General features: G+C 40.6%; 1 protein-coding gene across 3 annotated transcripts in view; it reads right to left on the bottom strand.

Moving 5' to 3' along the window:
- The window catches only part of LOC139751400 (protein phosphatase 1 regulatory subunit 21), a 321,946-nt gene that overhangs the window by 113,305 nt on the left and 189,024 nt on the right, over positions 1-19,617 (bottom strand). For all 3 annotated transcript variants that reach the window (XM_071666786.1, XM_071666784.1, XM_071666785.1), the window contains exons 10-12: positions 16,893-16,985; positions 7,800-7,927; positions 7,338-7,475 (exon numbers count right to left, since the gene is read on the bottom strand). In XM_071666786.1, the coding sequence (XP_071522887.1) occupies positions 7,338-7,475; positions 7,800-7,927; positions 16,893-16,985 (359 nt within the window). The remainder of the gene's footprint in view (positions 1-7,337; positions 7,476-7,799; positions 7,928-16,892; positions 16,986-19,617) is intronic.

Consider the following 19,617-nt stretch of genomic DNA (forward strand, 5'->3'; position numbering starts at 1 on the left):
AATGCATCAGGCTGCGAGGTGTGGGCTATAGATAGGGTTGTGCTGAGGAGGGTTGATGTGTTGGAAATGAGATGTTTGAGGACAACATGTGGTGTGAGGTGGTTTGATTGAGTAAGTAATGAAAGGGTAAGAGAGATGTGTGGTAATAAAAAGAATGTGGTTGAGAGAGCATAAGAGGGTGTTTTGAAATGATTTGCTTACATGGAGAGAATTAGTGAGGAAAGATTGACAAAGAGGATATATGTGTCAGAGTTGGAGGGAAGAAGGAGAAGTGGGAGACCAAATTGCAGGTGGAAGGATGGAGTGAAAAAGTTTTTGAGCGATCGGGGCCTGAACATGCAGGAGGGTGAAAGGCGAGCAAGGAACAGAGTGAACTGGAACGATGTGGTATACCGGGGTCGATGTGATGACACTGGATTGAACCAGGGCATAAGAAGCATCTGGGGTAAACCATGGAAAGTTTTGTGGGGCCTGGATGTAGAAAGGGAGCTGTGCTTTCAGTGCATTATACATGATAGCTAGAGACTGAGTGTGAATGAATGTGGCCTTTGTTGTCTTTCCCTAGCGTTACCTTGTGTACCTGCGGGGGGTTGTCATTTCACGTGTGGCAGGGTGGCAACGGGAATTAATAAGGGCAGACAGTATGAATTATGTACATGTATATATATGTATATGTCTTTTTTTTTTTTTTTTTTTTTGCTTTGTTGCTGTCTCCCGCGTTTGCGAGGTAGCGCTAAGGAAACAGACGAAAGAAATGGCCCAACCCATCCCCATACACATGTATATACATACGTCCACACACGCAAATACACATACCTACACAGCTTTCCATGGTTTACCCCAGACGCTTCACATGCCTTGATTCAATCCACTGACAGTATGTCAACCCCGGTATACCACATCGATCCAATTCACTCTATTCCTTGCTCTCCTTTCACCCTACTGCATGTTCAGGCCCCGATCACACAAAATCTTTTTCACTCCATCTTTCCACCTCCAATTTGGTCTCCCACTTCTCGTTCCCTCCACCTCCGACACATATATCCTCTTGGTCAATCTTTCCTCACTCATTCTCTCCATGTGCCCAAACCATTTCAAAACACCCTCTTCTGCTCTCTCAACCACGCTCTTTTTATTTCCACACATCTCTCTTACCCTTACGTTACTTACTCGATCAAACCACCTCACACCACACATTGTCCTCAAACATCTCATTTCCAGCACATCCATATGTCTTTGTATGTATATATATATATATATATATATATATATGTATAAGTTGAAATGTATAGGTATGTATATGTGCGTGTGTAGACATGTATGTGTGTAGATTGGGTCATTCTTTCGTCTGTTTCCTTGTGCTACCTTGCTAACGCGGGAGTATGTGCATGTTTGGGCATTTATGTATATAGATGTGTATATGAGTGAATGGGCCATTCTTCGTCTGTTTCCTGGTGTTACCTCGCTGTTGCGGGAAATTGTGATCAAGTATAAATAAATGAATAAATAAAAGTTGATTAAGGGGGCCTGGTATGAATCTCAAATGGATTAATTTCATAATTAACTCCAAACAAGGTCCATTCCAGGAGCACAACAAAAGCATATTTCAAAGTTTGGGTGTTATATAAGTAAATGAAGGAACCCATCTTAAACCTACGGCCATATACACTTCAAAGAAATAATGTTTACAGTGATGGGGAATCCATCTGCAAACCATCAGACAAGTAAAAGCTATGCTACTCATCTCCAAACAAACTGAAGAAAAGAATCAAGGCAATGGATTAAAAAATCATTCAATATGCTTCAAAAAGTATCTGTGACTGGTGTTTAACATCATTCATCTATTCATTATACTTAGCCGCTGTTTCCCATGCCAGAGAAGTAGCGCAAGGAAACAGACGAAGAATGGCCCAACCACTCATATACATATATAAATATATACATAAATGCCCATACACACACATATACATACCAGTGATGCTACTACGTTTGTGAATCAAGAACCATTGCAACACAAACCTCGCCAGGTGGTAGAGTGTCCCGCGGTGTATCAAGACAGACTTCCGCAGAACTTTTTTTTTAAAGGGGAAGTAAATGTTTATAGTTGTGTTACTGGAGTGATAGTTTTCATACATGGTGCTCTGACAAGAAAATAGTGAAATTGGAAAAAATGTAGCTTAGACATTGAAGCTTATTGTTTTTTCAAAGTGATAGAGATGGAAAGCAAAAAGGTGTTTTTCATAAATGTACTGGAAAAGTTGAGGTCCAGATAAATTTTTGGTCTGTCAAGGCTTTATTATGGCGGATGACCAACTAACTACCCTCATGTATCCAAGATATGGTTGTACTTTGTGTAATGAAGAAAATTGAGAAACATCATAAGCCAATATTCCTGTTTCATGATAAGAGAAGTGGACCAGGCAGTACGATACAGTGGTTAAATTGATGAAAACTACTATTGACGTTTGTGTAAATAAATTATACATTTCCCTTTTCCATAGCCAGAGGTTGAACCATTATGTGACATTAATTTTTTTTCATTTCATTTCAAGCTAGAAGTTTCAGTTTTCTAAATTACTTCTTACATTTTTTCATATGTATATGTATGTATATGTGTGTATGTGTGTACATGTGCATATGTATGTGTATAAATATATATATATATATATATATTTTTTTTTTTTTTTTTTTTATACTTTGTCGCTGTCTCCCGCGTTTGCGAGGTAGCGCAAGGAAACAGACGAAAGAAATGGCCCCCCCCCCCCCATACACATGTACATACACACGTCCACACACGCAAATATACATACCTACACAGCTTTCCATGGTTTACCCCAGACGCTTCACATGCCTTGATTCAATCCACTGACAGCACGTCAACCCCTGTATACCACATGACTCCAATTCACTCTATTCCTTGCCCTCCTTTCACCCTCCTGCATGTTCAGGCCCCGATCACACAAAATCTTTTTCACTCCATCTTTCCACCTCCAATTTGGTCTCCCTCTTCTCCTCGTTCCCTCCACCTCCGACACATATATCCTCTTGGTCAATCTCTCCTCACTCATTCTCTCCATGTGCCCAAACCATTTCAAAACACCCTCTTCTGCTCTCTCAACCACGCTCTTTTTATTTCCACACATCTCTCTTACCCTTACGTTACTTACTCGATCAAACCACCTCACACCACACATTGTCCTCAAACATCTCATTTCCAGCACATCCATCCTCCTGCGCACATCTCTATCCATAGCCCACGCCTCGCAACCATACAACATTGTTGGAACCACTATTCCCTCAAACATACCCATTTTTGCTTTCCGAGATAATGTTCTCGACTTCCACACATTTTTCAAGGCTCCCAGAATTTTCGCCCCCTCCCCCACCCTATGATCCACTTCCGCTTCCATGGTTCCATCCGCTGACAGATCCACTCCCAGATATCTAAAACACTTCACTTCCTCCAGTTTTTCTCCATTCAAACTCACCTCCCAATTGACTTGACCCTCACCCCTACTGTACCTAATAACCTTGCTCTTATTCACATTTACTCTCAACTTTCTTCTTCCACACACTTTACCAAACTCAGTCACCAGCTTCTGCAGTTTCTCACATGAATCAGCCACCAGCGAAGTATCATCAGCGAACAACAACTGACTCACTTCCCAAGCTCTCTCATCCCCAACAGACTTCATACTTGCCCCTCTTTCCAGGACTCTTGCATTTACCTCCCTTACAACCCCATCCATAAACAAATTAAACAACCATGGAGACATCACACACCCCTGCCGCAAACCTACATTCACTGAGAACCAATCACTTTCCTCTCTTCCTACACGTACACATGCCTTACATCCTCGATAAAAACTTTTCACTGCTTCTAACAACTTGCCTCCCACACCATATATCTTAATACCTTCCACAGAGCATCTCTATCAACTCTATCATATGCCTTCTCCAGATCCATAAATGCTACATACAAATCCATTTGCTTTTCTAAGTATTTCTCACATACATTCTTCAAAGCAAACACCTGATCCACACATCCTCTACCACTTCTGAAACCACACTGCTCTTCCCCAATCTGATGCTCTGTACATGCCTTCACCCTCTCAATCAATACCCTCCCATATAATTTACCAGGAATACTCAACAAACTTATACCTCTGTAATTTGAGCACTCACTCTTATCCCCTTTGCCTTTGTACAATGGCACTATGCACGCATTCCGCCAATCCTCAGGCACCTCACCATGAGTCATACATACATTAAATAACCTTACCAACCAGTCAACAATACAGTCACCCCCTTTCTTAATAAATTCCACTGCAATACCATCCAAACCTGCTGCCTTGCCGGCTTTCATCTTCCGCAAAGCTTTTACTACCTCTTCTCTGTTTACCAAATCATTTTCCCTAACCCTCTCACTTTGCACACCACCTCGACCAAAACACCCTATATCTGCCACTCTGTCATCAGACACATTCAACAAACCTTCAAAATACTCATTCCATCTCCTTCTCACATCACCGCTACTTGTTATCACCTCCCCATTTACGCCCTTCACTGAAGTTCCCATTTGCTCCCTTGTCTTACGCACCCTATTTACCTCCTTCCAGAACATCTTTTTATTCTCCCTAAAATTTACTGATAGTCTCTCACCCCAACTCTCATTTGCCCTTTTTTTCACCTCTTGCACCTTTCTCTTGACCTCCTGTCTCTTTCTTTTATACATCTCCCACTCAATTGCATTTTTTCGCTGCAAAAATCGTCCAAATGCCGCTCTCTTCTCTTTCACTAATACTCTTACTTCTTCATCCCACCACTCACTACCCTTTCTAATCAACCCACCTCCCACTCTTCTCATGCCACAAGCATCTTTTGCGCAATCCATCACTGATTCCCTAAATACATCCCATTCCTCCCCCACTCCCCTTACTTCCATTGTTCTCACCTTTTTCCATTCTGTACTCAGTCTCTCCTGGTACTTCCTCACACAGGTCTCCTTCCCAAGCTCACTTACCTCGCAAACGCGGGAGACAGCGACAAAGAAAAAAAAAAAAAAAATTTCAACATATACATACACAGACATATACATATATATACACATGTACATATTCATACTTGCTGCCTTCATCCATTTCCATCGCCACCCCGTCAGACACGAAACAGCACCCCTCAGCAAGGTAGTGCCAGGAAAAGACAAAAAGGCCACATTCATTCACACTCAGTCTATAGATGTCATGAGTAGTGCATTGAAACCACAGCTCCCTTCCCACATCCAAGCCCCACAGACCTTTTCATGGTTTACCCCAGAAAGCTTCACATGCCCTGGTTCAATCCAGTGGCAGCAAGTCAACTCCAGTATACCACATCATTCCAATTCATTCTATTCTATGCACGCCTTTCATCCTCCTGTATGTTCAGGCCCCAATCACTCAAAATCTTTTTCACTCCATCCTTTCAACTCCAATTTGGTCTCCTGCTTCTCCTTCTTCCTTCCACCTCTAACACATATATCCTCTTCGTCAATCTTTCCTCACCCATTCTCTCTATGTGTCCAAACCATTTCAACACACCCTCTTCTGCTCTTTCAACCACACTCTTTTTATTACCAAACATCTCTCTTACCTTCTGCTCTCACCTTTTGCCATTCTACAATCAATCTCTCCTGGTACTTCCTCAAACAAGTCTCCTTTCCAAGCTCACTTACTCTCATCACTCTCTTCTCCCCAAAATTCTCTCTTTTCTGAACACCTCTACAAATCTTCACCTTCGCCTCCACAAGATAGTGATCAAACATCCCTCTGGCTGCTGAGCATTAGCATCCAAAAGTCTCTCTTTTACACACCTTTCAATTAACATGTAATCCAATAATGCTCTCTGGCCATCTCTCCTACTTACATACATATACTTATGTATATCTCGCTTTTTAAACCAGGTATTCCCAATCACCAGTCCTTTTTCGGCACATAAATCTACAAGCTCTTCACCATTTCCATTTACCAGTCCTTTTTCAGCACACAAATCCACAAGCTCTTCACTACTTCCATTTACAACACTGAACACCCCATGTACACTAATTATACCCTCAACTGCCACATTACTAACTTTCGCATTCAAATCACCCATCACTATAACCTGCTGTCACACATCAAAGCTACTAACACACTCACTCAGCTGCTCCCAAAACACCTGCACTAAGCATTGAAGGCAGAACACTATTTGATGATCATTTTTACATAACTTACAGTATTTCAAGAATTATTCTATGACTGGTTTTCATTATAAAAAACACATCATAGCATTGATTAATGAAACCAAAGCCCTATTTGATAATGAACTGTAAATGTTATACTGTATTTCAAGAATTATTCTGTGACTGGTTTTCATTCTAATATATACATCACGGCACTGAGCACTCAACCCAAACACCTACTTGATGATCAACCATACATGACATACTGTATTTCAAGAATTATTTTGTGACTGGTTTTCATACAAAAACATATACCGTTGCACTAGGCACTAAAGCCAAAGCTCTGTTTAATAATTAACTTTACATAACATACTCCAATGATTCTAAAGAATTCTTTTCTTATCTTTTCTACCACTTCACTTTTTTTCCATCGAATCCCCCTACCCTCTCAAATTTCACCAACTCCTCTATGTAGTGCTGAAGAACATCCCTCTATATCTGCAAATGCCCTATTCCTCATAAGGGAAACACAACTTGTTGAGCATAAATGAAAGCCAAATCCCTTAGTAAAATGCTTCAGCAAATGATTTAATCAAAACAATTTGATCTTGAACTTTTGAAAGTTGATAAACAAAATGTTAAAGAAAAATCCTGAGTGTATTAGCCTACTGTGAATGCACTAAAAAATAAATGATGAATGCAGAATCTTCCCCAAGCACATCAGTGACTGATCTCAAAATCTTCAATCTTCAAAACACTCAGATCATCTGCTTGAGAATTCCACATCCTGGTTTATATTCTACATAAAGTAGTCACTACATCCACAAAATACAAAATCTATGAAAAAGTAAAATGAACAAGTAATGTTTTAACAAGCCCATATTTGGGAAAAGAAATAATGAGGTAGAAAATATCAAAAGGATGAACGAAAGGCAAAACAAATATACACTAAAAAATAAATCTAGTTGATAAACAACCTTTGAAAGAGTCTATGGCATGCCTAATGATTAAACTGACTGTAGGGAAAAGAACCATCTATAAGAGATAGAAAAATTCTCCATGGAAAAGATTCTTTGAGTGATTTAGAAGAATTAATGAACCATAAATAAAATATTTTACTCTACAACATATTACTCACCTGTGTAATGGATATAGCATTACTTGCTGATTTACTTAAGCCATAAGGCATACTTGGGTATGGTGACGATGGGGTACTTGGAGTTGAACCACATCGATTCCATGATGGGACAACTTGCTCCCTGAATATAGTTGACATCTGAATAAAGAATTGCACACGGTGAAACAATATCATATGCAGGACACTCCTCTGTTTAAAATACTAATAAACAGTAATCACAGTGACAATTCCTGTCTATAGTGGACCCATTGGTGTGAAACAGTCTCAACAACATTCAGACTTTCCTTAAAGGTTATAGGAAATGTTAGGACATTTTTACATTCTCTTATGGAGGACAGCATACTAAGTAATCTGTATTCCAGAATATCATACATTATATGGAATGGAGAAGAAACTTATGTAAGCACTTGTACTTCTCTTGTTTTTTGTACCGGCAATTATGTTGATAATATCAAGACTAACCTTGTTTGTTGTGGATGAGAGATTAATAAGAACAGAAACTATCTCATCATTGGCAGCTTTTGCTTCTCCTGATGTAGAAGGATGATCTTTCTCACTCACAGCTTTCTTCTGATAACTATTTGATGTCTCTGTAGTGCAGTAAAATAAACAATATTCTTAAGTACAATAAACTTTCTTTCAGGTCATAATAAGCTTGAGATGATACTCTCTTGCTTCCAGATAGTTACAAAATATCGTTATCGTAAACAATGATCTAATAAGACTCCTAAGAGAGGATTGTAATAAATCAGTATTCTGCTGATACTTCCAAAGACTAATCAATTATAAATGGGAAAATAAAAGTTTCACACAGGATGGACCACTTGCATCTCTGACATTTCATATTTCAATCTTTAATACAAAAAATTATTACTAATATTTTCTTATGGTTTTCAAAGAATCTTGGAAATTTGCAAAATGAAACACTGGAATTTGCCTTGGAAACTTTTAAGCAGCAGTTTGAGGATATTCCCTCAAAGGCCCAGTCCTCTGTTCTTAACGCTACCTTGCTAATGCGGGAAATGGCGAATAGTATGAAAGAAAGAAAGAAAGTTTAGGAAAAAGATCTTTTCTCACTTCACCATTAATTTTTGGCAGGGTTTTTCAACATGGGGTATACCGACCCTAAAGGGTACACCTAGAGTTTACCAGGTAGTATGCACAAAGACACTTTCTAAATAGACCACATACCTAGATCCATCCTTTTCAAGCTACAACAAAAATTTCTTTCTCAAAGAAAAACTAAATATTTCTACTGGCTTAGGTCTAGTCCTTTCACTACTGTGGCATTGGTTTATCTTTCCTGTTACAAGCTAAGTACATGACTTATATGGATAGCATGCAAATGATTGGGTGATGTATTAAAGAAAGCAACAAGAGGTCAAGAGGAAGAAGCAGGGCTTGAAAAAGAAGGCAAATGAGAGTTTGGGTGAGTGACTATCAATATATTTCAGGGAAAATAAGATGTTTTTGAAGGAGGCAAATAATGTGCATAAGACAAGAGAACAAATGAGAACATCGGTGATGGGGGTAAAAGGGGAAATGTTAACAGGTAGTGATGAAGTGACGAAGAAATAGATTAAGTATTCTGAGGGACTTAAATGTTATATTTATTCATTTATCATACTTTGTCGCTGTCTCCCGCATTAGCGAGGTAGTGCAAGGAAACACACAAAAGAATGGCCCAACCCACCAACATACACATCCACACACGCATATATACATACCTATACATCCCAACATATACATATATATACACACACAGACATATACATATATACACAAGTACATAATTCATACTGTCTGCCCTTATTCATTCCCGTCGCCAGGAAAAGACACAAAGGCCACATTCGTTTACACTCAGTCTCTAGCTGTCATGTAATAATGCACATCCACCCTCCTCCGCACAACTCTATCTATAGCCCACACCTCACAACCATATAACATTGTTGGAACCACTATTCCTTCAAACATACACATTTTTGCTTTCCAAGATAACGTTCTTGACTTCCACACAGTTTTCAACGCTCCCAGAACTTTTGCCCCCTCCCCCAACCTATGATTCACTTCTGCTTCCATGGTTCCATCGGCTGCCAAATCCACTCTCAAATATCTAAAACACTTCACTTCCTCCAGTTTTTCTCCATTCAATCTTACCTCCCAAATGACTTGTCCCTCAAACCTACTGTACCTAATAACCTTACTCTTATTCACATTTACTCTCAGCTTTCTTCTTTCACACACTTTACCAAACTCAGTCACCAGCTTCTGCAGTTTCTCACACGAATCAGCCTCCAGCGCTGTATCATCAGCGAACAACAACTGACTCACTTCCCAAGCTCTCTCATCCACAACAGACTGTATACTTGCCCCTTTCCAAAACTCTTGCATTCACCTCCCTAACATCCCCATCCATAAACAAATTAAACAACCATAGAAACATCACACACCTCTGCCGCAAACCAATAACTTTCCTCTCTTCCTACATGTACACATGCCTTACATCCTCAATAAAATCTTTTCTCTGCTTCTAACAACTTGCCTCCCACACCATATATTTGTAATACCTTCCACAGAGCTTCTCTATCAGCTCTATCATATGCCTTCTCCAGATCCATAAATGCTACATACAAATCCATTTGCTTTTCTAAGTATTTCTCACATACATTCTTCAAAGCAAACACCTGATCCACACATTCTCTACCACTTCTGAAACCACACTGCTCCTCCCCAGTCTGATGCTCTGTACATGCCTTCACCCTCTCAATCAATACCCTCCCATATATTTTCCCAGGAATACTTAACAAACTTACACCTCTGTAATTTGAGCACTCACTTGTCTCCCCTTTGCCTTTGTACAATGACACTATGCAAGCATTCCGCCTATCCTCAGGCACCTCACCATGAGTCATACATACATTAAATAACCTTACCAACCAGTCAACAATACAGTTACCACCTTTCTTAATAAATTCCACTGCAATATCATCCAAACCCGCTGCCTTGCCGGCTTTCATCTTCCGCAAAGCTTTTACTACCTCTTCTCTGCTTACCAAATCATTTTCCCTAACCCTCTCACTTTGCACACCACCTCAACCAAAACACCCTATATCTGCCAATCTATCATCAAACATTCAACAAACCTTCAAAATACTCACTCCATCTCCTTCTCACATCACCAATACTTGTTATCACCTCCCCATTAGCCCCCTTCACTGAAGTTCCCATTTCTTCCCTTGTCTTATGCACTTTATTTACCTCCTCCCAATACATCTTTTTTTATTTATTTATTTATTTTGCTTTAACGCTGTCTCCCGCGTTAGCAAGGTAGCGCAAGGAAACAGACGAAAGAATGGCCCTAGCCCGCCCACATACACATGTATATACATACATGTCCACACACGCACAATATACATACCTATACATCTCAATGTACACATATCTATACACACACAGACATATATATATATACACATGTACATAATTCATACTGTCTGCCTTTATTTGTTCCCATCGCCACCTTGCCACACATCGAATAACAACCCCCTCCCCCCTCATGTGTGCGAGGTAGTGCCAGGAAAAACACCAAAGGCCCCATTCGTTCACACTCAGTCTCTAGCTGTCATGTAATAATGCACCAAAACCACAGCTCCCTTTCCACATCCAGGCCCCACACACTTTGCATGGTTTACCCCAGACACTTCACATGCCCTGGTTAAATCCAGTGACAGCACGTCGACCCCCGTATACCACATCGTTCCAATTCACTCTATTCCTTGCACGCCTTTCACCCTCCTGCATGTTCAGGCCCCGATCACTCAAAATCTTTTTCCCTCCATCTTTCCACCTCCAATTTGGTCTCCCACTCCTCCTCGTTCCCTCCACCTCCGACACATATATCCTCTTGGTCAATCTTTCCCCACTCATTCTCTCCATGTGACCAAACCATTTCAAAACACCCTCTTCTGCTCTCTCAACCACACTCTTTTTATTTCCACACATCTCTCTCACCCTTACATTACTTACTCGATCAAACCACCTCACACCACACATTGTCCTCAAACATCTCATTTCCAGCACATCCACCCTCCTGCACACAACTCTATCCATAGCCCACGCCTCGCAACCATACAACATTGTTGGAACCACTATTCCTTCAAACATACCCATTTTTGCTTTCCGAGATAATGTTCTCGACTTCCACACATTCTTCAAGGCTCCCAGAATTTTCGCCCCCTCCCCCACCCTATGATTCACTTCCGCTTCCATGGTTCCATCCGCTGCCAGATCCACTCCCAGATATCTAAAATACTTCACTTCCTCCAGCTTTTCTCCATTCAAACTTACCTCCCAATTGACTTGACCCTCAACCCTACTGTACCTAATAACCTTGATCTTATTCACATTTACTCTTAACTTTCTTCTTTCACACACTTTACCAAACTCAGTCACCAGCTTCTGCAGTTTCTTACATGAATCAGCCACAAGCACTGTATCATCAGCGAACAACAACTGACTCACTTCCCAAGCTCTCTCATCCACAACAGACTGCATACTTGCCCCTCTTTCCAAAACTCTTGCATTCATCTCCCTAACAACCCCATCCATAAACAAATTAAACAACCATGGAGAAATCACACACCCCTGCCGCAAACCTACATTCACTGAGAACCAATCACTTTCCTCTCTTCCTACACGAACACATGCCTTAAATCCTCGATAAAAACTTTTCACTGCTTCTAACAACTTGCCTCCCACACCATATATTCTTAATACCTTCCACAGAGCATCTCTATCAACTCTATCATATGCCTTCTCCAGATCCATAAATGCTACATACAAATCCATTTGCTTTTCTAAGTATTTCTCGCATACATTCTTCAAAGCAAACACCTGATCCACACATCCTCTACCACTTCTGAAACCACACTGCTCTTCCCCAATCTGATGCTCTGTACATGCCTTCACCCTCTCAATCAATACCCTCCCATATAATTTACCAGGAATAATCAACAAACTTATACCTCTGTAATTTGAGCACTCACTCTTATCCCCTTTGCCTTTGTACAATGGCACTATGCAAGCATTCCGCCAATCCTCAGGCACCTCACCATGAATCATACATACATTTAATAACCTTACCAACCAGTCAACAATACAGTCACCCCCTTTTTTCATAAATTCCACTGCAATGCCATCCAAACCTGCTGTTTTGCCAGCTTTCATCTTCCGTAAAGCTTTTACTACCTCTTCTCTATTTACCAAATCATTTTCCCTAACCCTCTCACTTTGCACACCACCTCGACCAAGACACCCCACATCTTCCACTCTATCATCAAACACATTCAACAAACCTTCAAAATACTCACTCCATCTCCTTCTCACATCACCACTACTTGATATCACCTCCCCATTAGCGCCCTTCACTAAAGTTCCCATTTGCTCCCTTGTCTTACACACTTTATTTACCTCCTTCCAAAACATCTTTTTATTCTCCCTGAAATTTAATGATACTCTCTCACCCCAACTCTCATTTGCCCTTTTTTTCACCTCTTGCACCTTTCTCTTGACCTCCTGCCTCTTTCTTTTATACTTCTCCCACTCATTTGCATTTGCATTTATCCCTGGGGATAGGGGATTAAGAATACTTCCCACGCATTCCTCACGTGTCGTAGAAGGCGACTAAAGGGGACGGGAGCGGGGGGCCAGAAACCCTCCCCTCCTTGTATTTTAACCTTCTAAAAGGGGGGGGATACATCTTTTTATTCTCCCTAAAATCTAATGATACTCTCTCACCCCAACTCTCATTTGACCTCTTTTTTACCTTTTGCACCTTTCTCTTCACCTCCTGCCTCTTTCTTTTATATATCTCCCACTCAATTGCATTATTTCCCTGCAAAAATCATCCAAATGCCTCTCTCTTCTCTTTTACTGATGATCTTACTTCTTCATCCCACCATTCACTCCCCTTTCTAATCTACCCACCTCCCATGCCTCTAATGCCACAAGCATCTTTTGTGCAAGCCATCACTGCTTCCCTAAATACATCCCAATCCTCCCTCACTCCCCTTGCGTCCTTTGTTCTCACCTTTTTCCATTCTGTACTCAGTCTCTCCTGGTACTTCCTCACACAAGTCTCCTTCCCAAGCTCACTTACTCTCACCACTCTCTTCACCCCAACATTCTCTCTTCTTTTCTGAAAACCTCTACAAATCTTCACCTTCGCCTCCACAAGATAATGATCAGACATCCCTCCAGCTGCATCTCTCAGCACATTAACATCCAAAAGTCTCCCTTTCACACGCCTATCAATTAAGACATAATCCAATAATGCTCTCTGGCCATCTCTCCTACTTACATACGTATACTTATGTATATCTCTCTTTTTAATCCAGGTATTCCCAATCACCAGTTCCTTTTCAGCACATAAATCTACACGCTCTTCACCATTTCCATTTACAACACTGAACACCCCATGTACACCAATTATTTCCTCAACTGTCACATTACTTACCTTTGCATTCAAATCACCCATCACTATAACCCGGTCTCGTGCATCAAAACTACTAACACACTCACTCAGCTGCTCCCACATCCCTTGCCTCTCATGATCTTTCTTCTCATGCCCAGGTGCATATGCACCAATAATCACCCATCTCTCTCCATCCACTTTCAGTTTTACCCATATCAATCAAGAGTTTACTTTCTTACACTCTATCACATACTCCCACAACTCCTGTTTCAGGAGTAGTGCTACTCCTTCCCTTGCTCTTGTCCTCTCACTAACCCCTAACTTTACTCCCAAGACATTCCCAAACCACTCTTCCCCTTTACCCCTAAGATTCGTTTCACTCAGAGCCAAAACATCTAGGTTCCTTTCCTCAAAAATACTACCTATCTCTCCTTTTTTCTCATCTTGGTTACATCCACACACATTTAGACACCCTAATCTGAGCCTTCGAAGAGGATGAGCACTCCCCACGTGACTCCTTCTTCTGTTTCCCCTTGTAGAAAGTTAAAATACAAGGAGGGGAGGGTTTCTAGCCCCCCACTCCCGTCCGCTTTAGTTGCCTTCTACGACATGTGAGGAATGCGCGGGAAGTAATCTTTCTCCCCTATCCCCAGCGATAAATGTTTTATATATATATATATATATATATGTATATATATATATATATACAGCGACAAAGTATAAAAAAAAAAAAAAAAAAAAAAAAAATATATATATATATATATATATATATATATATATATATTTTATACTTTGTCGCTGTCTCCTGCGTTTGCGAGGTAGCGCAAGGAAACAGACGAAAGAAATGGCCCAACCCCCCCCCATACACATGTATATACATACGTCCACACACGCAAATATACATACCTACACAGCTTTCCATGGTTTACCCCAGACGCTTCACATGCCTTGATTCAATCCACTGACAGCACGTCAACCCCGGTATACCACATCGCTCCAATTCACTCTATTCCTTGCCCTCCTTTCACCCTCCTGCATGTTCAGGCCCCGATCACACAAAATCTTTTTCACTCCATCTTTCCACCTCCTATTTGGTCTCCCTCTTCTCCTCGTTCCCTCCACCTCCGACACATATATCCTCTTGGTCAATCTTTCCTCACTCATTCTCTCCATGTGCCCAAACCACTTCAAAACACCCTCTTCTGCTCTCTCAACCACGCTCTTTTTATTTCCACACATCTCTCTTACCCTTACGTTACTCACTCGATCAAACCACCTCACACCACACATTGTCCTCAAACATCTCATTTCCAGCACATCCATCCTCCTGCGCACAACTCTATCCATAGCCCACGCCTCGCAACCATACAACATTGTTGGAACCACTATTCCTTCAAACATACCCATTTTTGCTTTCCGAGATAATGTTCTCGACTTCCACACATTCTTCAAGGCCCCCAGAATTTTCGCCCCCTCCCCCACCCTATGATCCACTTCCGCTTCCATGGTTCCATCCGCTGCCAGATCCACTCCCAGATATCTAAAGCACTTCACTTCCTCCAGTTTTTCTCCATTCAAACTCACCTCCCAATTGACTTGACCCTCAACCCTACTGTACCTAATAACCTTGCTCTTATTCACATTTACTCTTAACTTTCTTCTTCCACACACTTTACCAATCTCAGTCACCAGCTTCTGCAGTTTCTCACATGAATCAGCCACCAGCGCTGTATCATCAGCGAACAACAACTGACTCACTTCCCAAGCTCTCTCATCCCCAACAGACTTCATACTTGCCCCTCTTTCCAAAATTCTTGCATTTACCTCCCTAACAACCCCATCCATAAACAAATTAAACAACCATGGAGACATCACACACCCCTGCCGCAAACCTACATTCACTGAGAACCAATCACTTTCCTCTCTTCCTACACGTACACATGCCTTACATCCTCGATAAAAACTTTTCACTGCTTCTAACAACTTTCCTCCCACACCATATATTCTTAATACCTTCCACAGAGCATCTCTATCAACTCTATCATATGCCTTCTCCAGATCCATAAATGCTACATACAAATCCATTTGCTTTTCTAAGTATTTCTCACATACATTCTTCAAAGCAAACACCTGATCCATATATATATATATATATATATATATATATATATATATATATATATATATATATATATATCAATTTATATATAGAAGTGGGAGACCAAATTGGAGGTGGAAAGATGGAGCAAAAAAGATTTTGAGTGATCGGGGCCTGAACATGCAGGAGGGTGAAAGGCGTGCAAGGAATAGAGTGAATTGGAACGATGTGGCATACCAGGGCCGACGTGCTGTCAATGGATTGAACCAGGGCATGTGAAGCGTCTGGGGTAAACCATGGAAAGTTGTGTGGGGCCTGGATGTCGAAAGGGAGCTGTGGTTTCGGTGCATTATTACATGACAGCTAGAGACTGAGTGTGAACGAATGTGGCCTTTGTTGTCTTCTCCTAGCGCTACCTCACACACATGAGGGGGGAGGGGGTTGTTATTCCATGTATGGCGAGGTGGCGATGGGAATAAATAAAGGCAGACAGTATGAATTATGTACATGTGTATATATGTATATGTCTGTGTGTGTATATATATGTGTACGTTGAGATGTATAGGTATGTATATTTGCGTGTGTGGACGTGTGTGTACATACATGTGTATGTGGGTGGGTTGAGCCATTCTTTCGTCTGTTTCCTTGCGCTACCTCGCTAACGCAGGAGACAGCGACAAAGCAAAATAAAAAAAATAAATATTATTCATAATATCCCAGGATCCTTTTCTTGAAAGGCCTGTTGTTACCCCAGAACCCCTTTACAGGACCTCCTGCAGCTCAAAGGCTGTATTAATTCCAGTAGCAGAAAAATGATGGACTTCTTTGGTGTAAAATGTCCTTTAATGAGACCATATTCCCGATTATATAGCCATGCTAAGGGTGACTCCATTCCCAAGGGAACCACATGCAAGCAGAGTCCAGCATCACACATAAATAATGAATGCACTTTTGCTGATTCTTATAGAAAAATACTTGTGATTACCTTTAAGGGCAGCACTGAGGTTGGTGAGACGGTCGCTTAACATGGATATGACACGTCCCTGGGCACTTGGAGGTAGGCTGGAATTTGATGTACCTGTATTGAAATACTACATTTAGACAACACTGCATGCACAATGTATCAACTGACAAGCATCCTAAACATTCGTTGATTTATTCATACATTCTGACCGAGAGATTTACCAGATCAAAGAAGAGTATATCTATTTTCGAACTCCATTTCTTAAACACTTTCCACAAACATCTGCATTTTAATATACCACATGCTGACCTACTCTCTTCCTGTCTAACCTTCCAGGTCTGCTTTCATAAGTGACATGTATCTCTGGTCTTTCTATTTCTACAGTGGGTTTTGCCTTCTGTATGCTTTCATCAATTTTTTTCTTACTCTTGTCTATCATTTTTAAGGTACACCTTCCCTGAATATCATACTCCATCCCTCATAATTCATTTCATCTACTATGTCGATGTGCATAATTACCTAAGTTTCATGTCTCTTGAAAATTCTTTATTAAACAATTTCTTAAATTTCTAAATGATGCCTGCACTGACCATGTCATCAGTCATTTCATTCCATTCATCCACCACTCTTATGCTTTAAAAGTACTTCCTCACATTTCCTTTTTACGAGTTTCTTCCTTAAATTCATGATAAGTCATCTGTGTGCTCTACCCCTAAATCCCTTGAAGAACTGTACCCTGGCTACATCATCAAACTATTTTCAGATCTTACACACTGTGATATGATCACCCCTCACCATTCTCTCTTCCAAGGTAAGCAAATTTAAAGCCAATAGCCTTCCACTGTAACTCAGCTTTCTTAATTCTGGCACCAGCATAGTTACCTAAATGTGCTTTATGGGGATGTAATTTTACACTTGTGAGGAGCCATCTCTTGAACATTCTCTATCATAGGGCTTCTTAATATACGTGTGCTGTGTGTATTAACTATGTCCTATCATTTTATTCCATTCATCCTCCAACCTTAAACTACATAAGTACTTTTTCTTCCTAACAAGTTTCTGGTCTAATTTCACGCTATGTCCTCTGGCTGTTCTATCCCTACATCTTTCAAAGAACTGTTCATCATCTCCATCTATGTGATTCAAAAATTTAAAAGTTGTGCTCATGTCACCCCCAATTCTTCTCTCTTCAAATCTAAAGTCTATAGCCTTTTTCTGTGACTCAGTTCTTTTAATTCAGGGAACACTTTTGTTGCTTTTCATGTGCAATTATCTACCTGCAATTACCTAACTGCATTGTACAGGGAGGAACTTTTACACTTGTGGGCCCTATCTCTTGAACATTCTCTACTACTAAACAATTTCTTAATCTATGTATGCTGTCTACATTGACAATGTACTCAGTTATTCTATTCCAATCATCCACCACTTTAATACTTTAAAAGTACTTCTTTATATCGTTTTTAGCAAGTTTCTTGCTCAATTTCATATCATGTCCTCAGGTTGCTCAACATACTGTTCACTGTCCACATCATTGGTTTAAAGAAAAAAATAATGATTGTAATCAAGTCTTCCCTCACCCTTCTCACTTCCAAATTTAAAGCCACTAGCTTCTACCTGTAACTCAGCTTTCTTAATTCTGGTTTCATCTTTGTTGCCCACCTTTGAAACACCTCATCAAATGTTTTTGCTTCTTATGTGCGGTGACCAAATATGAAAAGCATATTCTGGTTTTGGGGTTATGTAAGATATGAAGAGCTTGCAAAATATTTCCTTATCCATATAATTGAAAGCTATTCTCATGTTTAACAGCAAACAGTTTGACTCATTAACTGTTCCTGTCATGTGGGTCTTTGGTGACAGATTTGGGATGATGATGACTTCAAAGTCCTTCTTGAAGCTTCTTTCCTAATCAATAATAATTACACCGGTCTTCTTTCACTCTGTCCCATCATCATTACTTTACATAGTTCAGGTTGAATTTAATCAACCAAGTATCAGAGCAACTTTGAAGCCTGTTTAGGTCTCCTTGTAAGTGATGCAATCCTCTCCACTTTTCACTTTCCACATGATCTCTGCACCACCAGCAAACATATTCAGGTAGGAATACTCTGTTCCTTCCCACTGAGCTAATCTACCCACTGAAAGAGTTTCCATGTTCTCCCTGCCAGATGATCCAGCTGCTTAATCAGCCTCCCATGCTATGACAAGGTAAACACTCCATTGTACAAACTGTCGCAGGATAACTTCCAAGCTTGATGCTCTTGACCTATGCCACAATGTTGGTTCACTTTCCCTCTTTTACATGTATTACTTTGGTTTTAGCTCCTGAGAGCTGGCTACTTGTGTGTGCCCACACCACAAGCAAGACCAAATAATACTCGGCAAGCTGCTGTGTCACCTGATTATTGAGTGGCCATCAGCAACTCAAGGGTGGGCCATTTTGATAACAGCCTCTTTCCCTACAGATTGAAGCTTTGGAAGTCTCTACCTTACGTCTTCCCCAATAGCTATGACCTGGCACATGTTAAAAGATATGTTTTTCACTACCTCTAGAATTTGTATATACTTACCCTTGTCTTTTCTATTAGGCAGAGCCTTGATGTGGACTTTTGTCCACACACACACACAGAGAGAGAGAGAGAGAGAGAGAGAGAGAGAGAGAGAGAGAGAGAGAGAGAGAGAGAGAGAGAGGGAGAGGGAGAGAGAGAGGGAGAGAGAGAGGGAGAGAGAGAGGGAGAGAGAG

This window comes from Panulirus ornatus, chromosome 11, assembly GCF_036320965.1.
Source record: "Panulirus ornatus isolate Po-2019 chromosome 11, ASM3632096v1, whole genome shotgun sequence".
NCBI lineage: Eukaryota > Metazoa > Arthropoda > Malacostraca > Decapoda > Palinuridae > Panulirus > Panulirus ornatus.